This window comes from Pan troglodytes, chromosome 10 (genome assembly GCF_028858775.2).
Source record: "Pan troglodytes isolate AG18354 chromosome 10, NHGRI_mPanTro3-v2.0_pri, whole genome shotgun sequence".
NCBI classification, from domain to species: domain Eukaryota; kingdom Metazoa; phylum Chordata; class Mammalia; order Primates; family Hominidae; genus Pan; species Pan troglodytes.
Window position 1 is genome coordinate 86,407,123 of NC_072408.2, and position 27,259 is coordinate 86,434,381.

The window sequence follows — 27,259 nt, forward strand, 5'->3', positions numbered from 1 at the left end:
TTATATAGAATATATATAATTTCTTGGAAGTTATTTGGTTTACTGAAAATATTTTCTATTTTCAGTTATATATATATAAAAAATAAGTTATTAGGTTTACTGAAAATATTTTCTTACATGTGATGCCAAATTTCTGTCTTTTACTCTATTCTCCCTTTTCTTCATTCCCATTAGTCAGCAGACACCTTCACTAAGAAACATCTATTCTCTAGTCATTGCTATAACTTGCTGACAGATTAATGAAAATAACAAACTGTTGATATAAAGTACAACACATTTCTACTAGATAAGAGATAATTTCATATACAGATTCTAGGTTTTGTGGCTTTTTAAGTTTTTGTCTTTTTTTCTCTTTTTAGATGGCATTAAAATGGAGCTCCAAACCAATAAAAAATGATGGGAAACTTTAAGATATTTATAACAGTATTAAACAGGGGCAAATCTTTGAAAGCTGAAAAGTAAACCACATGCTCTAGGCTATGAGAATACAAGTAAGAAAAGTACAAACACATGGACATATCACAAGTAATGGTCTCAAAAGTTTCACAAAAATTCACAGAGAATAAATTTGCCTTCTGATTTAACACAATGACATGTAAATAAAGCTTTTGATAGGATTTATAAAATTATTCCCCTCTTGATTCTAATTAAAGAACACAAATTTGAAAAGTGTCATTCGTACTTTAAGACTATTACTTGATAAGAACTAAAGGTATAAGATCAATACAACAAACTTGATAAGTTGCCACAGTTTATCTTTAGTCTCCAAACCAAAAACTAATGCTAAAAATTTTTTGGTTTGAGAATGTGGTATGGGAACAGGCCACATCAAGGCTATTTCATAATTATTTCCGGAAAGAGAAAAAGGATTTTTTCCAGTTTAAACTATTAATGGCAAACGAAAGCAGGTTTCATTATACCTACATCAAAATTACCCAGAAATGAAAATAAAAGCAGTAACAGTAGTAAATGTATTGAGTGTTTTCTCATGTGCCAGAAACTACTTCAGACTTAATTACTCTTCTGATTATCTTGGCCTTCTCATCTCTTTCTATTGCTAATAAATACTGCAGCCCATGACAAAAATTAAATTTTATTTTTATATAATATTGGTTAATGAATGTTTTATTTTAGATGAAACAGCTGAAATATTTTAAACTCCAACATACAGATGAAAGTAAGTGTTTTACATGTATAAATCTAGGCAGATGGTCTTACATAGTTAATAAAAATGTGGGCTCCAGAGTCAGGCTGCCAGAGTTCAAATCCAGAATTTACTGTTGACTAGGTTTATAACCCCAGAAAAATTATTCTACTTATTTAACCTCACGTCTCTCATCTATAAAATGGAAATAAATATTATTCCTGCCTTATAAGATAATCATGAGAATTGAAAGAACTCTATGTAAAGCAATTTGGACACAGTAAGTACTCAATAATATTTATCATTCTAGGATTATTAGCGCAAGTATGACCACATGCTTCTGCAACCTTTATGGCCTCAACAGGGAAGAAGGAAGTGAATATCCTAGACACCTCCACTGAAAAACTTCTTGTACCCAATTCTGACTTTCTTCCTATACATATACATGCACAAACACATTCTCTGGTTAGAAGTGTTACTCATTGTGTACAGGTGGTGCAATGGACTGATCTGTGTCCTCCCAAAATTCATATGTTGAAGCCATAACCCTTAATGAGATGGAGCCCTTGGGAGATAATTGGGTTTAAATGAGGTCACAAGGATGAGACCCTCATGATGCGATTAGTTCCTTTATAAAGAAGGGACCTCAGAAAGCTTACTTTCCCTCTTCCTCCCTCTTTCTCTCTGCCATGTGAGGACACAGTGAGAAAGTGGCTACCTATAAGGCAGGAAGAGAGTCCTCACCAGAACCTGACAATGGTGGACATGCAGCCTCCAGAAATGTGAGAAAATTAATTTCTGTTAAGTCACCAGTCTATAGTATTTTGTTATGGCACTCTGAGCTAACTAATACAGATGGGTCTACTTATATTTTCAATGTTTAAATACATGAGAAATAGCAATTCAAGGCATTTATTTTGCAAAGTTCATCAGACCCATGCAAATTCACGGTGAGTTTTCAAAGACTTCGGCATGTCAGAATAAGCCATGGTCAGGCAGACATGATACTCCTGCTTACAATATAATTTATTTTTAAGAGCACAGTAGAAAGGTTTCTTACTTTTCAAAAAGCTGCTTTAAATAGTTCTAGTTAAGTCAATGTCAGACAGACATTACATTCATGTCTACAATATGTTTAAGTCATAAGGATTCTTACCTTTTATATCTGCCTGAAACTGTTCTAGGTGGCTCCTGCAAAGTAAAAATAATTATGTATCAGTTTGAGTATGTATGTACACAATTACTTATTATATAAAATAGTTGATAGAGAATACCTAATTTTAAAAAGGCCAACTTGAAGCAATTACTGTTTTAAAAAATTCACACTGCTGGTCAAACAAAACAGGAGTCTACATCTGATTTTTCAGTCCAAATCAATCACTTTTTTAAAATTATGTTTTTAATAAAGAAGTATTTTAAAAACTCAGAAAATGGACAAGGCCGGGGGCATCACTCATCATCCACTCAGCTTAAATCCTCTTGAAAGTCAAGGGGCATTAAAAAGTACCACCATTTTATATATATATATATATATATATATATATCCATTATATATATATATCCATTATATATATATATCCATTATATATATATATCCATTATATATATATCCATTATATATATATCCATTATATATATATATATATATATATATTTTTTTTTTTTTTTTTTTTTTTTTTTTTTTGAGAAGGAGTTTCACTCTTGTTGCCCAGGCTACAGTGCAATGGTGTCATCTGGGCTCACCACAACCTCCGCCTCCCGGGTTCAAGTGATTCTCCTGCCTCAGCCTCCCAAGTAGCTGGGATTACAGGCATGTGCCACCACGCCTGGCTAATTTTGTATTTTTAGTAGAGACGGGGTTTCTCCATGTTGGTCAGATTGGTCTCGAACTCCTGACCTCGGGTGATCCGTCCACCTCAGCCTCCCCAAGTGCTGGGATTACAGGTGTGAGCCACTGCGCCCGGCCTTATAGTCTTTAGTCTTTATATATCTCCCTTTGTCTTTTTTATGCCATCAATTTTTCTAAAACTTACAACTTACCGTGTGCATACAGTAATTAGTTCCTATTTTTAAAGACTACATATACAGCTAAAAATGAAAAGTGAAAAAGTACATTTTAATATTGTGCTGATTCTAAGCTACTAAAAAAAAAAAAAAGGTTGCTAAAAGTTAACATTAACCATTGGGTAGAAAAATTGTTACCTTGCAAATAACTAGGCAGTCATGTCTCTGTTCAATCTTTTGACAGTCTAGGTTCTCCAAATACTTCTGCAGTTTCACTTTAATAAAACAGGTCAAAATCAAATGACGTCTTTAAAAATTGATAACTTTTTTCCTAATTAATCATTAAGTTGCCAAGAGAGATCCTACAATTAAAGAAGTTCTCATCTGGTTAAGGTAAAAGAATAAGCTACCTTTATAAGATAACCAGTTCCAGAGTAAAAGAGTAAATACTGACTGCATGATGCGATAAAAGACTAGCAATGTGGGGAACCAGTACAGCAAACCATATGATTAAGAGGAGGGATCGGATCAAGTTTCCAACCAGACAGGCTACTCCGTAGCTAGGAGACTATGGGTTTAACCTCTATCAGTGTCTACTGATCTCTAAAATGGAATAACAGTGCCTATTTTATTGGGTTGTTGTAGAGATAAAATGACGTAAGTGAGTAAAATTAGCACAGTCCCTTCCAAACAGGCTTTCAATTTCAATTTGATAGCTAACACAAACAGAAAACTAACTGGGATATGGAAAAATCTTAATTGAATTTTCTGCATGGAATTTGAGTAAGTCTGTCTTAATTATTCCAAGTCAATAAATTCTCATTACAGAAGCCTATATCACTTAGTTTAATTTGTATCTCAATTTTTCATGTATATATCTTATATTCTAAGTAAAATGTAAGTGTCTGACAAATAAGAACCCTCCACCAGCAATTCCTTTCTTTCTCCCCCAAAACCCCAGCTCACCTAGTATGCAATAAATATATATTGACAACTTAGGGAAATAACTTCCTTAGTAATCTGCAGTTACAAAAATGTACCATTTGGGAAGTAACCAGTTGCAGGAAATAACCAGGTGACAGGATACTTGAGCGACTGTGTATGTGGGCTTGACCCCATAAACAGGCTTAGTTCTGGGGAAGTCATGCCTTGACAGGTGATACAAAGACATTTTAACCAACCCTGAGCATCAGCTGTTCTTACAGCAAGGACAACAACAAAACCTGGCAAGCAAACTTTAAAGAGTTTCTTATCTGCTTGTCATTAAGCAGATATCCACGAATCTACACTTTTGTACCAAACACGTAAAACAGATCCCCTATTTATTTAGATGGTTATTTAATGTCGAAAGAAATATTAAGCTTATGTATACTCACTCAAAATATACTTTATTAAATTTGAGTGATAATGATTCATACAGAAGTTTTTCCAGCTGGGTGCAGTGGCTCATACTTGTAATCCCAGCACTTTGGGAGGCCGAAGGGAGTGGATCACTTGAGCCCTGGAAGTCAAAACCAGCCTAGGCAACATGGTGAAACTCTTATCTCTACATAAAATACAAAATTAGCTGGGTGAAGTGGCGTGTGCCTGTAGTCCCAGCTACTCAGGAGGCTGAAGTGGGTGGACTGCTTGAACTCAAGAGGCAGAGGTTGCAGTGAGCTGAGATCACACTACTATACTCCAGCCTGTGCAACAGAGCAAGACCCTGTCTCAAAAAAAAAAGTTTTTCCCCTGGTAGTTTCACAAACGGTATTTGCATTAACATTTTACAAAGAGCTTCTTTTATTAAATTCCCTAATATTACCCTATATGAACTAAACTAAGGCGTATGATGTCTGTCTACGCATGCATGAGAAAAAATGCCAGAATCTCCAAAATAAAGTTCTAAAACATCACATATCATTTCTCTCACATCTGTCTCATTTTGGTTATATTTGAAATATCTCAGAACATGCCACATCAGCTTGATTGCCCAGATTGCCTTTTACTGAAATGAAGTCAGCAAAATTGCTAAATGAGAGCAACCCTTACTAGATTTACTAATTTGTGGGTTACTGGTATATCAACTGAAATGGTATGAATAACTTGGCAACAAACACTATTTTCTGAGGCTTGAAATAGACTTTTTCTGTAATATGGTAAAACTTAGAGTAATAGAGATGTAGAGTAGAATTTTAACAAAAACAGAAATGTAAAATGGAGGACATTTTCAGCAACTCTAAATTGCAGTGGCATTATAATAATTTCACACTTTGACCCAATTATAAATGACTTAAAAGTCAGTATCAGACAAGTTTTGAGTTAAGTATGCTAACCAGAAGTCATGTAAAAATATCAGATTTCTACATTTCTCTATAGTTGTTTGGGTTTTTTTTTTTTAAACACTCAGTCACTTAAAACATAACTCAGTAAGTTTTACACAGTATTTTCCACACTGCTAGCTTGATACAGTTGATAAAATTAGAACTCCCACATACTACGTTGGTACGAAAAGTAATTGCGGGTTTGCCATTACAGTCATTCCATGCTCATGTCTGAGACATACAAATAATCAGAATTTAAGCTATACTTATTTCTTGTATATAGCTAATATTTCAATAGTTAAGATTTTGAAGCACACAGACGACACGAGTTTATTCCTTATTGGTGGATTTGAATATGGTCTTTTATTAGAGATTATACATTTTGAAGCTGAATGTTATTTTATAGTGATTCTTGTTTTTTGGCAGGGCGCGGTGGCTCACACCTGTAATCCCAGCACTTTGGGAGGCCAACGCAGGAAGATCACCTAAGGTCCGGAGACCAGCCTGGCCAACGTGGTGAAACCCTGTCTCTACTAAAAATACAACAATTAGCCGGGCCTGGAGGCAAGTGCCTGTAATCCCAGCTACTTGGGAGGCTGAGACAGGAGAATTGCTTTAACAGAGGAGGTGGAGGTTGCAGTGAGCTGAGATCATGCCACTGCACTCCAGCCTGGGTGGCAGAGCAAGACTCCGTCTCAAAAAACAACAAAAAAAACTTTTAACAGTAAAATGTTCCCCACACTGGATAGATTATACCAGTATGATTAGAGACTGGGAGGGGTGGGAGTCTTCTTATGCATGTTAAAAATGGGCAATTAAAGGTGGAGTTTAAAGTGATTTCTATATCCTGGCCAAAAAGAGAAAACTGGGCATATATCTTAAATTAGAAATGTTAGGTTAAAAAAAAAATCAACCTATATGGTGCAGTGAAAGGGTCCCTTATAATTTTTTTAGCTTTATTTTTAATTGACAAATAATGATTAGATATATGTATAAGGCACAAAGTGATATTTTTATTTCAATACATGTATATATTATGGAAGGATCAAATTAGAGTAATTAGCATGTATGTCTATTTTGGATGTCCCCTCCAAATCTCATGTTGAAATGTAATCTCCAGTGTTGAAGGTGGGGCCTGTTGGGAGGTGACTGGATCATGGGAGTGGATTTCTCATGAATGGGTTAGCACCAATGAGATCTGGTTAAGAGCATGGGACCTGCCCCCTCTCTCTCTCGCTCCTGCTCCTATCATGTGATGTGCCTGCTTCCACTTTGCTTTCCTCCATGAGTAGCTCCCTGAGGGCCTCATAAGAAGCTGAGCACATGTTGGTGCCATGCTTGTATAGCCTGTAGAAGTGTGAGACAATTTAACCTATTTTTCTTATAAATTATCCAATCTCAGGTGTCTCTTTATAGCAATGCAAAGAACAACCTATACAGAATTACCTCAAATACTCATCACTTCTTTTTTTTGTTGTTTCTTTTTTTGAGATACAGTCTCGCTGTCACCCAGGCTGGAATGCAGTGGTGTGATCTCAGCTGACTGCAACATCCGCCTCCAAGGTTCAAGTAATTTTTGTGCCTCAGCCTCCTGAGTAGCTGGGATTACACGTGAACACCACCATGCTCAGCTAATTGTTGTATTTTTAGAAGAGATGGGGTTTTGTCATGTTGGCCAGGCTGGTCTTGAACTTCTGGCATCAAGTGGTCCACCCACTTCGGCCTCCCAGAGTGCTGGGATTACAGGCATGAGCCATTGCACCAGGCCCTTATCACTTCTTTCTGGTGAGAACATTTAAAATACTCTTAGCTATTTTGAAATATACATTATTATGAACTATAATCACCTTACTGTGCAATAAAACAGAAATTATTCCTCCTATCTAACTGTAACTTTGCACCCATTGGCCAATGTTTCTCCTTTCTCCATCTACCTTAGCCTCTGGTAATCACCATTCTACTCTCTACTTCTATGAGTTTGACTTTTTTGGATTCCACATATAAGTGAGATCACTGTGACAAAATGGATGACGGCAGAGGACATTATGTTCACTGAAATAAGTCCCTGATAATTTTAACGAGGAAAATGCTTGACATTCTTACATGGCAGAACAAAATTCCACACAAATATAAACGTCACCTTAGATGTCTTAACTATATTTCTGTAGCCACAAAAATTTCCAGGCAAAGAAACAACTATATAATTATTTGGCACTTTAATAATTACTACTCCATACTAAATAGGGAAAAAAAAATGAAGAAATACAGTAGTCCTTTCTCCCTTATCCAAGCTTTCACTTTCTACAGTTTCAGTTACCCATGGTCAACCCATGGGTATTAATAAAGCTAGATTAATAATTTTTAATATTTGTTATTTAATAATTTTAATTAATAAAATTTTAGTATTTTAATCAATAAATTAAAATATTAAATAGAAAACTCGAGACATAATTTATAAACTTTAAGTTGTGAGTTGTCCTGACTAGCATGATGAAACTTGGTGCTGTCCTGCTCCATCTCGCCCAGGGCCTGAATCATCCCTTTGTAAAATGTATCCACAGTGTCTATGCTCCCTACCTATTAGTCACTTGGGAGCCACCTTGGTTATCAGACTGTTGTGGTATCCCAGTGATTGTGTTCAATCAACTTTTCTTTTACTTGATAATTGCCCCAAAGTACAAGAGTAGTGATGCTGGCAATTCTGATATGCCAAAGAGAAGCTGTAAAGTGCTTGCTTTAAGTGAAAAGGTGAAAATTCTCAGCTTAATAAAGAAAGAAAAATCATATCCTGAAGTTGCTAAGCTTTATGATAAGAACATATCTTCTATCCATGAAATTGTAAGGAAGGAAAAACAAATATGTGCATAGTATATATAGCGTTCAGAACTATCTATGATTTCAGGCATCCATTGGAGGTCTTGGAACATAACTCCCTTTGATATGGGGGGACTGCTATACTAGTATCATTGAAACGGCTTGTAAAAAGTACAACTGTTAAGACTGGTACTGGTCTTAAAAGTTTCAATGACTATGTAATTAGATCTCCCCCAAATCCTTAAGTCTGTTATACAACTGATTTCAAATATACTCTTTCTGAAACAATCTTCCTTGCAATGGGATGGTTTCTATTACTAAAGGGAAGGGGAAAGATCTATGTAGAGCTGAGAAAATGTTGGCAAAGCATAAACCGTTTTGTGTTAAGTTTAAATAAAACGCTCTGCTTTATTCAAGCTTATAAAGATCAATAAGGAAATCCCCATGAAAACAGTCTTTACAGGTACAGTGGCAGATCAGAACTTCTAACGTATAAACAAGTATAACAGCATAGGTGAAATAAGATCAGACAAATACAAGTCAGATGAATACAGCAAAGTAATACTGATGTTATTCAAATAATCTAGCAACAAAGCCACAGCCCTCAGTAAAATTATGGCATAACATGCTAACTGACCCTCAGGACTAACTTAAAATATCTATGTTGCCATGTATAATTTAGTATGATATATTGTTGAAGATGACTGCAGAATAAAATTTCTCTAATCTATAACTGATAAAATAAGAAAATGAAAAATAAGAGCTTTATCAAATTAACAAATATTTTAAAAGGAAAAACTCATCCTTCCCCTTCCTTTCCTGAATAATTAAGTCCTAAAGCCATTAGGCAGGGCAGAGCAACGTGAGAAACACAGTGGCTCAGATCAGGGTATCAGAACCTGTCATAAAGAAGAGCTGCTTGGCATAGAGAATTCAAGTCCAAGCAAACCAAGGAGACTGCTCACATAGCATAGCTCACTCAGCCTGACCTAAGAAATCAGAGCCTGAGCAGAATGAGGAAGATTTCTACAAAGCAGGGAAGGTAAGGCCTCATTTGTGAGGCAAGGTCAGAAAGGGAGTCTCATAAAGGGGCAGCCAGAGTCCCAAGTAGAATGTGAAGTTTACCTTTACAGGAGGGTGGCTCAGAAAAGGGTGATAGAGCTCTAGCAGGGTAAAAAATGTCTACCCTCCAAGAGGCAGCCTGGCATGGGGTACTCGGTGCCAGAGCGCAGGCAGGATGAAGTGAATGTTCACATGGAGTGGCAGTCTGGCCTGGAGTTGTCAAAACCTAATCAAGTTGAGGACGAGTCCCCATGGAGGAGCAATCCGACATGAGTTCTCCGAGTCTCAGCAGGAGCAAACAGAGGCCCTACAGAACAGCCTATCAAAGGATGCACAAGCCGGAAAAGGGTGAAGAGAGTGTTCATGCTTACGGTGAGCCCAACATGTGATGTCAGAACCCACTTATGGTAAGGAAGGCATAAGTAGGAGGAAAGGAGGCAATGGGAGACATGTTACTACATACAACTCAAGAGGCATAATTGAAAAATTGCCATTAAAATAGATAGTGACTTCCTGGTATTTTTAAATACTCACCTGTACCAGATAGGAACTGCCTGGATCTAGTAAGTTTACAGCTTCATTCTGCATAGTGTTCTGTTGTGTAATTGCATCTTCTCGTTTCCGCTCTTTCTGCCCTGCTTCATCATCTTCGTACTCATCTAAGCACTGAAAGAAAAAAAGAGTTTCCATTTTATTTCTACTATTAATAGACTGTTTCGATAATATGTGAAAATATATTTTGATAGTATTAAAGAAATATTTGTGCATTCAGAAATTAGTTTGCATAATAAAAGTATTTTTCTTTCAGCAATATGTACATTTAATTCCTATAAATTATCTGCTTAAAACTTGTACTTCCATATCCACACCACTGCCAACAAATCTTTTCCCTAAACTCCAAACATCAGTGACAGGGTTTTCTTAAAGGAAAGGTTTATTCATTCTTTATCATTCATTCAATAAGTAAACTACGTCTACCTTAAACAAGGCATTCTGCAGAAGGTAACAAAGGATGCATTAAAGAAATGGAATTTATAATCTAGTAGGAAAGATAATATATATATAGATAGATAGATAGATAACTTAGTGATAAAAGCCCACTTTCTAGCTTTATATTCTATGAGCATATAAAGGAAGAGTATTTTTACCTGGAGAGTTAGAAAAGACTATAAAAAATCTTGTAATTTAAAGAATGGCTACAATTTGGAATTGCAGATATATAAAAAAAGAGAATTACACATGTAACAGCATATTGAAAAAGCTTACAAGAGAAGGTTGCTAAAAAACAGAAGCAACACTAGAAATTATCTAACTCTACACTTTCTACATAAGAAAAACAAAATAGAAACAAATCTCTATCCATTATACACATCATGGGCTGGGTTATCCGTTCCTTGCAACTGAATACATTCCTAACCAATACACTGCCCTAAAGGTTTCTGCATGAGAACCCACACCCCCTCCAGACAAAAACAAATAAACAAACAAAAACGAAAACAAAAAAAACCACACACCTCTTTGTAGAGACACTAAGGAACTGATCACAGCAAAGTATAACAGTATGGCAGTGAAGACAATAGGAATTGGACAAAAAAAAAAAAGTTGTGCAGAGAGAAGAAAACACTGAAGCCATTGTGCAAACCAAGAAGGTGCACTGGAATATTTGGAGATAGGAGGAACATACTGAAAGGGGTACCAAGCTTGATAAAGACAAGGTCTACAATGGAGGACATGGAAGAAAGCATCTGTCTGAGATGGAGTGTTTTTTATTTATTTTTTATTATTATTATACTTTAAGTTGTAGGGTACATGTGCACAATGTGCAGGTTTGTTACACATGTATACATGTGCCATGTTGGTGTGCTGCACCCATTAACTCGTCATTTACGTTAGGTGTATCTCCTAACGCTATCCCTCCCCTCTCCCCCAACCCCACGACAGGTCCCGGAGTGTGATGTTCCTCACCCTGTGTCCAAGTGTTCTCATTGTTCAATTCCCACCTATGAGTGAGAATATGCGGTGATTGGTTTTCTGTCCTTGCGATAGTTTGCTCAGAATGATGGTTTCTAGCTGAGATGGAGTCTTACAACATTAGGATGATACAGAGAAGTCTGAGGACAGAAATGGAAAGGGCAAATGAAAGGAGCATGCAGATTGAGATTTGGTGTCACCTGGCCCTTGTCATATCAACCTGCCAAGAGTGGGGCTTGGGGAAACAGCACAAGAAAATTATGATACTGTAGCTACTGTTATTGCTGAGTCTAAACTGTTCTTGACTCTAACTAACCCAGGAGACTAGTATCTTTTGCCAGCATACACAAGCTAACGTGTTAGCCAACAAGTGGGGTATGATCTCAAAGCCATCACAGTTTTTGACAGAAGTGAGGACTCGAAAGGCATAGAGGGAACATAAATAATAGATAACCCAAGAAGTTTAGACTTCTCACTCCATAGCTTGGAATGATGTTACAATGCTATACAATTCCTTGGGATAAGGAATGATCAAAATTCTTTTTGGGAAGAACCTGGAAATAGCAATGCAGAGAACAGGAACAAGACCAAAAGTGAAAAGACTAGTTAAGTGACTAGTTAAATGACATAGGCAATTTTATCCTATGAAAAATGATATATCATAGGTGGAAACAGAGTCAGTGAAAGAAATCTGGTATGGGACACCAAAGTGTTAAGAAATTAGTCCTTATTAGAAAAAAAAAAATCTCTCTCAGGACTTTCAAAAACTTTCTCCAATCACTAGACAATATCTTGTTTAATGACAACATACCAGCAAAATTTAAAGTAAAATCAGACTCAAGGCATTGATGTCCACTATTAACATAATTGTTAACATCATTCTGAAAGTGCTAGTTGATAGAACTAGGTAAGAAGAATAGGCAATTTTAACATTAGAAAGGAGGCAAAATTACTATCAGAGAAAATGATTTTGTAAAAAACAAAAACATTTTAGAATTATGAGTTACTTAAGATTTTTTTTCAGTAAATAAGCAAAAAATTTCCCAAAGTAACATCAATAGCCAGTTACAAAATTTTTAGTAACAACCATTAAAAAACTAAAAAACAGTACGTGCATGAAAAAAGCTATACGACTTTACTGAAGAATACAAATTAAAACCTGCTTTTAAGAAAAACCTAGTATTGTGAAGGTGTCAACAGTCTCTTAACACATAAATTAAAATTCCAATCAAAATCATGAAGAAATTTATTTGGAAAGTAGTGGTGCATCATCTGGAAGAAAAAATACATAAGGTATCAAAAAATTACTTTTTTAAAAAAGAGGTATGACCAAAGACTCTAGTTAATGTTAAAATGTATAAAACTACAATAACAAAAATACCTGATAGAGGTCCTAGAACAGAAAGAATAAAATAGCATAAAAGGCATTTTAAATCAAGGAGTTCCTTTAAAAGGGGGAGGGGAGGTCAATCATTTAATGAACAGTAGGAGAAGCAAAAGTATGAGATCTGGAAAAGAATAAAGAATGGTCTCATCTCTAGTCTTCTACTGTGTGAAAGCAATCATCACTTATTCTCCAGCATATGGACTCAAAAATCCCTCACCTAGGCTCCAACATCATTAGCTTAAAGTTGGAATTCTTAAATTATCATAGATTAATATTAACAGAAAGCAAAAGTTGAGGCAGGTAGCCATGCACTCCCAGAGAACTGGGATGCTATTTTATTTGTCTTTGTTTTCATTTTCTGAGACCCAGCCCCACAACACTAACTTTCCCTCCTCCTGCCCCCTCAACTAGACTCCCTTACCAGTATATTAAAAGAAAAAAGAAAGGAAGAAACAAAACACTCGGTAAATGTTTCATAAAACAATGAATGAGTTACCAAGATGAGATAAATCATCTTGGAGATGAACTGGAAGGTGAACTGTGATACCTGAAGTTAAAATTCTGAATGCTCTTTCCCATGGCAACACTGTTATCCACTGAACTGGAAACCTATTCATCACACATAGTATCCCTGTGGATACAGTATGTATCTAACATTCCAGGTAGCTTTTAGTATAGGATTACTTGATGAATCACAACTTCTCTCCAAAATTCTGCTAGCAACCAGTGCAGTTCTTTTGATAACAAGCATCCTAGAAATTCTTAAGCAATCTTTTCTAACTGGGATAAATACATCTGGAGGAAGAAGTTGGCGGAAATCATGAGAAATAAGAGAATTCCTGTATCTGCTATACTTAAGAGAAGTGGATCCTCCTCATTCCTTTCTTCAGCTGCATAATAATTTTATTAAATAGATGTACCTACCATATTTTAATCAGAGCTTTATTGATGAACATTTGGGTTTTTTACACGCTCTAAGAAAAATGTGTTAGAAAGGCTTATATACATAGTTTCTGTATATATGCAATGGATTTCCTGGATAGATTCTTAGTATTAGGATTGCTGGCTCACAAGGTAAATGAATATGTCAATTTGGCAGGTATTTCCAAATTCCACTCAATAGGGATTGTATCATTTTACATTTCCTTCAGTATGACATTACCTGTTCTCCCAATAGTTTTCATACTTTTGCAGTTTTTGCCAATATAATAATTGAAAAAAAGTATCTCAGTGTAATTTTAGCAGCAGTTCCTATGGTTAAGAGTCATTTGCATTTCTTTTGAGGTCTACCTCTAGTTTTCCATTTCTCTATAGGTTAATCTTTTATTTTTCAGTTGTTTATATATTAGGAATATATAAATTAAAGTGACCTGTGAGACAGTATCAAGCAGTCTAACACATGCATAATTGGGGTCTCAGAAGGCAAGGAGAGAGAAATGAGGGGAAAAAAAGCAACTGAAGAAATAATAGCTGAATTTTATCCAAATTTGATGAAAATTATAAACACACAGATGCAAGCTCAACAAGTCCAAAAAGAATAAGCAAAAAGAAATCATATACACATTATAATCAAAGTAATAAAGAGAAAATTTTAAAAGTAACAGAGGAAGAATTAAAAAATTAAAAATTAAAATTTAAAAAGTAACAGAGGGGCCGGGCGTGGTGGCTCACGCCTGTAATCCCAGCACTTTGGGAGGCCAAGGCGGGCAGATCACAAGATCAGGAGATCTACAAAACATGGCTAACACGGTGAAACCCTGTCTCTACTAAAAATACAAAAAATTAGCTGGCCGTGGTGGTGGGCACCTGTAGTCCCAGCTACTCGGGAGGCTGAGGCAGGAGAATGTCACGAACGCGGGAGGCAGAGCTTGCAGTGAGCCGAGATCACGCCACTGCACTCCAGCCTGGGCGACAGAGTGAGACTCTGTCTCAAAAAAACAAAACAAAAAAGTAACAGATGGGTGGAAGCAGATTATACACCAAAGTATATAAGAAATATAAAGTATGGGCCGGGCACAGTGGTTCAGCACATTGGGAGGCCGAGGCAGGCGGATCATGAGGTCAGGAGATCGAGACCATCCTGGCTAACACAGTGAAACCCCGTCTCTACTAAAAATACAAAAAACTAGCCAGGCGTGGTAGCGCGCGCCTGTAGTCCCAGCTACTCGGGAGGCTGAGGCAGGAGAATGGAGTGAACCCGGGAGGCGGAGCTTGCAGTGAGCCGAGATCACGCCACTGCACTCCAGCCTGGGCTACAGAGTGAGACTCCATCTTAAAAAAAAAAAAAAAAAAAAAAGAATACATATATATATAAAATGAAGAATTAAAGCTGACTTATCAACAGAAACTATACAAGCCAGAAAACAATGAAATGACTTTTTTTTTTTGAGATGGGGTCTTGCTGTGTCGCCCAGGCTGGAGTGCAGTGGCGTGATCTCGGCTCACTGCAAGCTCCGCCTCCCAGGTTCACATCATACTCCTGCCTCAGCCTCCTGAGTAGCTGGGACTACAGGCGCCCACCACCATGCCTGGATCATTTTTTGTATTTTTAGTAGAGATGGGGGTTCACCATGTTAGCCAGGATGGTCTCGATCTCCTGACCTCGTGATCCACCCCCCACAGCCTCCCAAAGTGCTGGGATTACAGGTGTGAGCCACACGCCCTGCCGAAATGACAACTTTTTTTTTCCTTTTTTAAAAATTTTATTATTATTATACTTTAAGTTTTAGGGTACACGTGCACAAGGTGCAGGTTTGTTACATATATATACATGTGCCATGTTGGTGTGCTGCACCCATTAACTCGTCATTTAACATTAGGTATATCTCCTAATGCTATCCCTCCCCCTTCCCCCACCCCACAACAGTCCCTGGTGTGTGATGTTCCCTTTCCTGTGTCCATGTGTTCTCATTGTCCAATTCCCACCTATGAGTGAGAACATGCGGTGTTTGGTTTTCTGTCCTTGCGATAGTTTGCTGAGAATGATGGTTTCCAGTTTCATCCATGTCCCTACAAAGGATATGAACTCATCATTTTTTATGGCTGCATAGTATTCCATGGTGTGTATATGCCACATTTTCTTAATCCAGTCTATCGTTGTTGGACATTTAGGTTGGTTCCAAGTCTCTGCTATTGTGAATAGTGCCACTATAAACATACGTGTGCATGTGTCTTTATAGCAGCATGATTTATAATCCTTTGGGTATATATCCAGTAACGGCATGGCTGGGTCAAATGGTATTTCTAGTTCTAGATCCCTGAGGAATCACCACACTGACTTCCACAATAGTTGAACTAGTTTACAGTCCCACCAACAGTGTCAAAGTGTTCCTATTTCTCCACATCCTCTCCAGCACCTGTTGTTTCCTGACTTTTTAATGATCGCCATTCTAACTGGCATGAGATGGTATCTCATTGTGGTTTTGATTTGCATTTCTCTGATGGCCAGTGATGATGAGCATTTTTTCATGTGTTTTTTGGCTGCACAAATGTCCTCTTTTGAGAAGTGTCTGTTCATATCCTTCGCCCACTTTTTGATGGGGTTGTTTTTTTCTTGTAAATTTGTTTGAGTTCATTGTAGGTTCTGGATATTAGCCCTTTGTCACATGAGTAGGTTGCAAAAATTTTCTCCCATTCTGTAGGTTGCCTGTTCACTCTGATGGTAAGTTTCTTTTGCTGTGCAGAAGCTCTTTAGTTTAATTAGATCCCATTTGTCAATTTTGGCTTTTGTTGCCATTGCTTTTGGTGTTTTAGACATGAAGTCCTTGCCCATGCCTATGTCCTGAACGGTACTGCCTAGGTTTTTGAGACAAAGAAGGCCATTACATAATGGTAAAGGGATCAATTCAACAAGAAGAGCTAACTATCCTAAATATATATGCGCCCAATACAGGAGCACCCAGATTCATAAAGCAAGTCCTGAGTGACCTACAAAGAGACTTAGACTCCCACACAATAATAATGGGAGACTTTAACACCCCACTGTCAACATTAGACAGATCAACTAGACAGAAGTTAACAAGGATACCCAGGAATTGAACTCAGCTCTGCACCAAGCGGACCTAATAGACATCTACAGAACTCTCCACCCCAAATCAACAGAATGTACATTCTTTTCAGCACCACACCACACCTACTCCAAAATTGACCACATAGTTGGAAGTAAAGCACTCCTCAGCAAATGTAAAAGAACAGAAATTATAACTAACTGTCTCTCAGATCACAGTGCAATCAAACTAGAACTCAGGATTAAGAAACTCTCTCAAAACCACTCAACTACATGGAAACTGAACAACCTGCTCCTGAATGACTACTAGGTACATAATGAAATGAAGGCAGAAATAAAGATGTTCTTTGAAACCAACGAGAACAAAGACACAACATACATTCAGAATCTCTGGGACACATTCAAAGCAGTGTGTAGAGGGAAATTTATAGCACTAAATGCCCACAAGAGAAAGCAGGAAAGATCTAAAATTGACACCCTAACATCATAATTAAAAGAACTAGAAAAGCAAGAGCAAACACATTCAAAAGCTAGCAGAAGGCAAGAAATAACTAAGATCAGAGCAGAACTGAAGGAAATAGAGACACAAAAAACACTTCGAAATGACAACTTTTAAGCACTAAAAAGAAAAATCTGTCAAATAAAGGTTCTAAATGTAGTAAAATGTTTCAAAAAGAAAAGAAAAATAAAGACTTCTACAAATAACAAAAACTGAGCAGCAGACCTTCAGTATAAAAAAAGGTTAAATGAAGTTTCTCTGTAAAAGAAAAGGATACCGCAAGAAAATGTGGAACCACTCAAAGGAATGAAGAACATCCAAAATGGTCAATACATGAATAAATATAAGAAACTGTTATTTCTTATTTTGGTATCTCCTTAACATGTAAGTGATTAAAGAAAAAATGATAATGACATTTTGTGATATTTATAACACATGGAAAGGTAAAATGTATGGCAATGGCACAAAGGCAGGAAATAAAAGTATACCAGTGTAAGATTCTTACACTGTACATGGCATGGTATAATATTACATAAAAGCAGACTGTGATGAGTTAAAGATGTATAATACATATATATAGATATTTAACCCTAAAGCAACTGCTTTAAAAGCCAATCAAAGAGCTTTTTAGGCAACACTAAAGATAAAATTGAATGATTAAACAATACTCAACACAAATGCAGGCAGAAAAAAAAGGAGAGAACAGATAGGATAAATAGAAAACAAAGATCAAGCAGGAAGATTTAAACCAAACCACTTCAATTATTAAATGCACATGATCTAACCATTTCAACTGAAAGGCAGAAGTTATAATAATAAAAGCAAGACCCAAATATATGCTGTCAACAAGAAACACATTTAAATAGAATGACACAAATAGGTTCCAAGTGAAAGGACGAAAAAAGATGCATCATAAAACACATATCTAATGTAAGCTGAAACAGTCTTATCGAAGTAGATTACACAATAAAGAATATTATCATGAATAAATAGGGACATTACATAATGATAAAGGGGTCAATTCATCCAGAAGACATACAGTTTTTAAAAATGTAGTCACCAAATAAAGGAGCTTCAGATCAAATGAAACAAAAAGAACTGAAAATAAAAATGGGCAAATCCACAAATTCAGTTGGAGATTTCAACACTTCTCTATCAGTACTTAATACAACATGAAGGTGGGAAATGTGTAGAGATATAAAAAAAAAAAAAACTTCAATTCTGTCAATTTGACCCAACATTTATAGAACACTCCCCCCACAAAAATAAAGTATATGTTTGTTTTGTTTTGTTTTTCGAAAACACACTGTATGTTCAATAAGACAGAACATATTGTGGAACATAAAACAGGATTTGTGCAAACATAAGATGATGAAATCATACCATGAATGTTCTTTGACCACTACTCAATTAAACTTAAAATCAGTAACAGAAAGCTACCTGAAAAATCTGCTAAATATATGGAAATTAATTCACAAATAATCATGTGAAAAAAGAAATCACAAGTAGAAAATATTTTCAAATGAATTTTAAAAGCACAACATAAAATTTGAAATCCACCTAAAAGCAGAGCTTAGAAGAAAATTTATAACAATGAATATTTATTTTAGAAAAAAAGAAGTCTCAAATCAATGATCAAGGCTTTCATCTTAAAAAGCTATGGGCAAATTAAACCCAAAATAAATGGAAGAAAATGAAAATAAGAGCAAAATACAATAAAACAAAATAGAAAAAAAAAATAATGAAACCAAAAGTGGGTTCTTAGAAGTAATAGATAAAATTAGTAAACCTCTTGGCAGTCTGAACAAAAAAGACAGAAAATCACTACTATAAGTAAAAGTAAATGATATTCTATGATATTAAAAGATTAAGAAAAAATTATGAAAAACTTTGTGTCACTAATATATATATATATATTTTTGAGACAGTCTCAGTCACCCAGGCTGGAGTGCAGTGGTGTAATCTCGGCTCACTGCAACCTCTGCCTCCCGGGTTCAAGCAATTCTCATGCCTCAGCCTCCCAAATAGCTGGAACTACAGGTGAGCACCACCGCACTTGGCTAATTTTTGTATTTTTAGTATAAGAGACGGGGTTTCGTCATGTTGCCCAGGCTGGTCTTGAACTCCTGGCCTCAAGCAATCTACCTGCCTCGGCCTCCCAAAGGGCTGGGATTACAGGTGAGGGCCACCATGTGTGGGCCACCATGTGTGGCTTATGCCAGTAAATTTGATAACTTTGATAAAATTGACAAATTCCGTGAAAGACTGAAGCTATCAAAGTTCAATCAAGCAGGAGTATATAACCTGAATAGCTCTCTATCTAGTAAAGAAAAGAAAATATCAAACCAAGATGGTTTGGTAAACTATCAAACTTTTAAAGAAACACCATCTGTTCACAAATTCTTCTAGATGGAAGAAATACTTCTCAACTTATTTTGAGGCCAGCAATGCTCTGGTACCAAAACCAAATAAAAAAAAAAAAAATCTAAAATAATAAGAACTACAGACCAATGTAATCTGGTAAAGACAGACAAAAAGGCCTTTGCAAAATTTTAGCATAAAAAATGCAAAATATATAAAAAAGGACAATGACCAAAATGGGGTCTATCCCAGTAAAACACTTTGTTTAACCTTCAAATCAGTGATTCATCATCTTTACAAAGGAGAAAAATATATAATCACCAATACATTAGTAAAAAGCATGACACAAACATAAACCCTCATGCCAATAAAACCCACAAAAAAATTCTTAGCAAACTTAGAAGAGAATAGCCTTAATCTGATCAGAAAAACCCATATCTAACATCACATTTAGTGGTAAAAGAAATCAATCTTTTCCCCTGGGACCAAGAATCAGGTAAGATGCTTTCACCATTTTTGCTCTCACCACTTCTATTCAATATCTATCATACTGCCAGTCCAAGCCAGGACAATAAGGTAAGCATAAGAAAGAAAAGGTATACATATTGGAAAGCAAAAAGTAATATATCTTTATTCATAGATGGCATTATCTTCTATATAGAATATCTTAAGGACTTATTTAAAAACAAACTACCAGAACTGACAAATGAGTTTAGGAAGATCGCAAGATACAAAAATCAATTGTATTTTTATATAATGGCGACCAATAAATGTGAAAATTCAAACTGAAGAAAAATACCATTTAAAATACAAACAAAATACAAAAAACATACTATACCCTTACATTACAACTATAAAAATCTTGCTAAGAAAAATTTAAAAGACCTCAGTATGGAAAAATATGCTATGTTAGGGGATCTGAAGACTCAATGTTGTCAATAAGATAATTTCTCCTCAACTTGATACATAAATTCAAGGCAATCCTAAAATCAAAATCCTAACAGTTTTTGTAGAAACTATCAAACTGATTCAAAATTTAAGTGGAAATGAAGAGGATCTAAAATAATCTGAAAAAACATTTTAAAAGAAAAATCAAGTTGGATAGGCACAGTGGCTCACACCTGTAATCCTAGCACTTTGGAGGCCCAGGCAGGTGGATTGCCTGAGCTCAAGAGTTCGAGACCAGCCTGGGGAACATGATGAAACCCTGTCTCTACTAAAATACAGAAAATTAGCTGGGCATGGTGGCGTGCACCTGTAATCTCAGCTACTCGGGAAGCTGAGACAGGAGAATCGCTTGAACCCGGGAGGCAGAAATTGCAGTGAGTCGAGATCACGCCATTGCACTCCAGCCTGGGTGACAGAGCAAGACTCTGTCTCAAAAAAAAAAAAAAAACAAAAAACAACAACAACAAAAAAAACCAATTAAAGAACTTATACTACTTGATTTCAATACTTATAAAGTGAGAGTAATCAAGAGTGTGTTATTGGCGTAAAGATATTCATACAAATCAAAAGAATGCACTAGAGTCCAGAAATAGAACTATATATATATAATATATATTTTTTAGACAGGGTCTTGGCTCTGTTGCCCAGGCTGGAGTGCAGTGGTGCAACCATGGGTCACTGCAGCCTTGACCTCCTGGGCTCAATCCATCCTCCTACCTCAACCTCCCAGGTAGGTGAGACTATGGGTGCTTGCCACCATGTCTGGCTAATTCTTGTTTTGTTTTGTTTTGTTTTTTGTAGAAATGGGGTTTTGCTGTTGCCCAGACTAGTCTTGAACTCCTGGGCTCAAGTGATCACCTGCCTCAGTCTCACAAAGTTCTGGGATTATAGGCGTGCACCACACCATGTGCCCAGCCTGGCCCTTTAATTTTTAGCAAAGATGTTATGAAGATTCAACTGGGAAAGGATGATCTTTTCAGCAAATGGTGCTGTAACAAATAGATATCCATATATACCCTCCCACTAAAAGGAAAAAGTTAACTTCAGTTCTTTATCTCACATCAGTTACAAAAATAAGCTTAAAATGTACTATCATAGCCAGACACGGTGGCTCATGGCTGTAATCCCAGCACTTTGGGAGGCTGAGGTGGGCGGATCACTTGAGGCCAGGAGTTCGAGACCAGCCTGGCCAACATGGTGAAACCCTGTCTCTACTAAAAATATGAAAATCAGCCAGGCGTAGTGGCGCATGTCTGTAGTCTCAGTTACTTGGGAGGTGGAGGTAGGAGAATCCGAGAGGTGGAGGTTGCACTGAGCTGAGATTGTGCCATTGTACTCCAGCCTAGGCAACAGAGAGAGACTCTGTCTCAAAAACAAACAAACAAACAAACAAACAAAAAACAAAAAAACTATCAAAATTAAAAACTTTTGCTATTCAAAAAATAGTTAAGGAAATAAAAAGGCGTGCCACAGACTAGAAGAAAATATTTGCAAAAACACACAGCTGATGAATTTGTAGCCAGAACATATAATGAGCTCTTAGAACACAATAAAAAAAAACCCAATTAAAAATGACCAAAAATGTGAACAGATATTTCACCAAAGAAATGTCAAATAAACACACGAAAAGACACTCAACATCATGTCATTAGGGAAATGCAAGCTGAAACCATAATGAACCACCTACCAGAATGACTAAAATTATAAGACTGACGATACCAATTGTTGGTGAGGATTTAGCAGCATAAAGTCAGCTGTTTGTTTTGTTGTTGTTGTTTTTCTTTTATAAACAACCCTTTAAAACTATAAAAACCACTCTTGGCTCTCTGTCATATAAAAACAAGCCTCTGCTGACCAAATGGCCCAGTTTCTACAACTTATAAATTGCAAAGAGAAAAGAAGGGAAAGGAGATATATGAATTTGAAACTCAAAGAACATAAGAACCAACAAGGTACTCACCTCATTTGCATCCTTATTTAAAGAAACTACTTTAAAAATTATTTAACAAACACTTTGAACATGAATATATATTTGATGAGATTAAGGAACTACTTTTTAAAACTTTTTCAAGTGAGATAATGACATTGTCCTTCTGGTTAAAAAAAAAATCCATATATTTTAGAGATGTATACTGAAGTATTTAAAGATGACATAACATGCCACCTGGGATTTGTTTCAAAATAAGACAAGAGGTAAGACAGGCAGTGTGCTGGTATAGATAAAACAAAACTGGCCATGAGTTGAAAATTATTGAAACTGAAGATGAGTACAGGTAGACTTCATTATATGATTCTCCTTACATCTCTATATGATTGAAATCCCCAAATACAGTTTAAAAATGCAATAAAATTTATGTTTTGACTAAATAACTATAAGTAAATACATATTTTATTCATCTGTACCATAACACTTCTGCCTCTGGAGAATAGAATATTATCTGAAAACAGTTTTCAAAATAATGTTGGGAAATGCTTCCAATTTAATATATAAAGATATGTATGAATGATAAGGATACATTTATCTCTTGGTTTTTTCTTTTTTAAAAAAATAATCTTCTGTAAAGTGGGTGTTAGATTTCACAACTACAAGACAAGAACTCAGATTTTAGAATTGGAAACCTAGATTCAGATCCCAGTCTGACACTTAAAGTAGGGTACTACTAAGCACTAAAATCCAGTATCTCATAATTCTCACAAAAATTTTTGGAGGTACGCACAATGTACATTCAGGAAGAGGGGACAAGATAAGAATTAATGCTTAAGGACACATTTGTTGAATAGTGCAGTCAGAACTCCAACCTAAGCAGTCTAACTCCAAAACCTGAACTCAATTTTCCAACTGCCAGGTGTAACTATTTGTTAGTTATGAAATCAATTTACTGCATTGCAACCCAGAATTTTTAAGAAAAAGAACAGAATAGATAATAGCAGTGAGCACTTTTCCAAACTTTTGTTTCAGATTACTTGTAAGTATACTGAGTCACTTTGTAGAACACAGAATTACTGAGAATTGCAGCTGAAAAAAAAAAGAGTGACTATGGGTTGATGATTATTATTGCTGGATGACAGTTATATAAGGATTCATTTGGCTTGGTAGTTCTCTGTATGTTAACATTTTTACATAATTTTTTTTTAATTTTAAAGAGGCTATCTGGAGGAATTCTATAAGGTCTCATTTCCAAGTTTACACCTCAGTCACTAATAGCAGACCCAGCTTCCCCAAGTCTCATCTATCACTGTACAGATTCTCACTTACTATACTGCTCTGTACATAACCTCACATATCCTAATCTGTTCCAATACTGCATTCTTCCTCTCCCTTCCAAATTATTCCATTCTACTGCCTAAAATTCCTGCTCAGTGTTTAACATCTTGCTATTGTCAGATGCAGATTGAAACCTGGCTGGCTCCCTGAAAAAGACTCCCTGTGGTGTCTCAACTGGAACTTATTTAATTCCCCTCATAGCTTGGGACCTGGTAGTAGGGTTAGTATCTTCTCCAAGTATGTCTCTGCGGCAAGTCTCTACTTTGGCCATAATGCTCTGGGCTCAGTGATTCTTTCATAATACCTAAAAGGTATTATGAAATTCTGTGGAGGCATTTTGGTCACCTTGATGACTGAGGGATATTACTGGTTATGGAGCAGAAACCTGGAATGCTACCCATATTGCAATTTGAAAACACAGTTCCGGTAAGAAAGAAAAGACCTACACCTTGTTTAACTGGAGAATGTAATGTTGAGTCAGCCAGCAGGTGAAAAATAAGTTTATAATTATCTGAGCCCAACCATTTACCTATAAAAACAAAGCAGGAGAAGTACAGGATTTGTAAATATATACAAAGATTTTTCCAGAAGACGGCTATCCTGAAAATCCAGGAAATATGTTGTTTATAATCTTATTTTTAAAAATTGCTTGCCATTTTGGAAAATGTCATTAACTGTAAAACTATTCATATTTGCGTCACCAATAAAGCATAATTTTATCTGTCCAAAAAAAGTTTGAAAGCCACTGCTATGTTTTGATAGTTTTATGACTTTGCTTGGGGCAACAGATTGCACCATCACAATATTATCATCACCACAGTATTTCACACTCCTGTTATTACAAAACATGGTGTATGTTGCACATATTCAATAAATGTTTGCTGAACTAAATACTAGGGTGTTTGGTAGAGACTAGACTGACTGGACTGTATTACAAAGACATTGTGGCTAAACAGGAATTGGGACATGAAGTCATAAATACAAAAAAAATCAGCCAATCATAGTCACTTCTTGAACAAATGAGATAAAACATGCTGCTTTTGAAAGACTAACCTTACAGTGATATATATGTTAAATATGGAAATAAACTTGACTTAGAAATCTTAAAGGCAATAGTTTCCTACTACTAACATTTCTATTACTACAGCTCAAAGATTTTAATATAGAAATTTAATAAGTTCATAGACTAAATATCAAAAAGATTCATCTCATGGCAGCTTTTTCCTATCAATTTTATAAAACAGAATTCCACAAAACTCAGTTCAGAAAAAGCAATCAATATACCATTTGCCTCTATTAAACAAAAACTGTATTAACACATGTTTAAATGTTTCTAATATATGGAGAAGAGTATAACTTTTTACTTATATTAATAACAACTCTTGAACAGTAGGGGTAAACCTAAGCACATAAGGCAATCATCATTCACAGCTACTATTTATCTAAAACTATGCATACTAACTAAACAAGAAAATACAATGTTAAAAATTTTAACATAAAACATAAGAACTGTTCAAATTAATTTTTAATAAGTGCTCAAGCCAAAGTTTTGATACTTTGATAGCTTAAATTGTGATCTACTATCTAGTTCTTGAAAGAATTCAACTAGATATTGTTTCACATTCCTTTCTCTACTTTCCCATTTGCTCTTTCTCATAAGTAGTAAGTCTTACAAATGAATGCAATAGTTTATTCATTTTTAAGTAGAAAATATTTACAACCGTTCGTAAAATCCTTTACATAATACTGACATTCCTTATAATGCTTATTCCTTCGATTTTCAGAATCCTTAAAAAAATTTTATCTCATTTTCTTCTATCCAAATATGCCTGTAGACACAACATATGTACATCTTAAGAATCCACACAAATTTCTTAGGTGTTTTAATTTTTGAACAAATTTTTGCAAAGTATAAACACTCCTCAACAAGGCTCTAATAAGGAAAATATGACAACTTTTAAATTACGAATCAGAATGAGAAAAATAACTACAATAGAACTAAAATGAAATACAGATTTTAAACAGCCAAGTAAGTTCAACTGCATTTATGTACAATAAATTATATAAATGTAGTTCAAAAACTGTGACTGCCCACTACATCTAAAAAATAATCAGGTAAGCAATCTTTGCAAAGCTTCTTGGGGAAAGAATTAGAGCTCCCTAAAAGGGGGATGGGCAGGACAGTCTATTTGGGATCACACAATTACAAACCATGTGTGTGGATTAAGTGCCTGTGCCTTCCAAAATGAGTTACTATAACCATGAAAGGTATTAGGGAAATTAAAATAGATTCCACTCATTTTCTTCAGGGAGACCATGTCAATCCTATCAGTAATGCCACTTCTTTATCCGCCTCCTTCTCTGGTAATACCCTTTTCATCTACCATTAGTCCTTCTTTTATCTAGCATATACCATTCTGTCATCACTCGACCTCTGCCCTAGCTTTACCTCACCTTCCATCCCTGGCTCCTAAGCCAAAAGTTACTATGAGATGATTAAACAACAACAACAACATTGAACATTAAAAAAAAAAAAAAAAGATAAATTGAAATAAGGTCAAATTATTAAGTATCTCTATGTGAAAAGAACTGGGCATAATAAACAAATGACGTCTTCTAACTGGATAGCAGAAAGAAACGTATTAATCTATGTTATAATGAACATAGATTAATATGCTACGGTCTGCTACACACACACCAACACTCACACACATACAACATACCTCTAAACTAGAAAGCTTGGGAACTGAGTAAATTTAAAACGTATAAATTTTCAAAACTATTAACATCTTAAAAAAAAGAAAAAAGAAAAATCATTCTTAATCTTAACCAACTATTATTACTGTGGTAAACATCTTTCTATGAGAACTAGTTCTTTTTTAAATTCAAATAGTTGTGGATATCCCATTTTGAAGTGTACTTACATCATCTCTTGTAACAAAAATTTTAGTAGCTGCATAGTATTGTATCAGCTTATGAATACAATGTGATTTGTTCAATCCTGTCTGTGTCATGAGACATACAAGTTAAATAGCCTTTCACGTAAATTTTTGTGTGTATCTCTAATTTTTATGGCTCTTTAAACATACTGTCATTCTTCAGAGTACAGCTTTTGGGTTTCAAAAAAAAAAAAAAAATACTGCCAATATTGCCCCAGAAAGCTTGTGTAAGATTGGTCTCACCCTTATTTTTTCAACTCTCACCAAATATATTAGGCAAATAGGGGTTTCACTGAATCCTAATTAATAGGATAAACTTTTGTCATATTTTTATTGGCTTTATATATTTCTTTTATGTATCTTCATTTACTTCACTGATGTTGTCTGCCAATTTCATTTCTTAGTACTTCTAAAAGCAGTATATAACAAGAATGGTAATCTTTGTCCAACATATTGTTAATGTCTTTTTCTAGTTTACCTTTTAATTCCGTTTAGTTTCCCTTTTGCAATTTCTCCCTGTGGTTCTATAAAAGAAAGTTTTTCCCACTCCAAGATC

At 35.5% G+C, this 27,259-nt stretch overlaps 1 protein-coding gene across 3 annotated transcripts in view; it reads right to left on the reverse strand.

Moving 5' to 3' along the window:
* Positions 1-27,259, reverse strand: part of PAWR (pro-apoptotic WT1 regulator) — a 100,688-nt gene that overhangs the window by 21,534 nt on the left and 51,895 nt on the right. For all 3 annotated transcript variants that reach the window (XR_008538520.2, XR_008538519.2, XM_016923906.4), the window contains exons 2-3: positions 9,862-9,993; positions 2,301-2,335 (exon numbers count right to left, since the gene is read on the reverse strand). Coding sequence is in view for 1 of the 3 variants with exons in the window: in XM_016923906.4 (XP_016779395.1) it covers positions 2,301-2,335; positions 9,862-9,993 (167 nt within the window). In the remaining 2 variants the exon portion in view is untranslated. The remainder of the gene's footprint in view (positions 1-2,300; positions 2,336-9,861; positions 9,994-27,259) is intronic.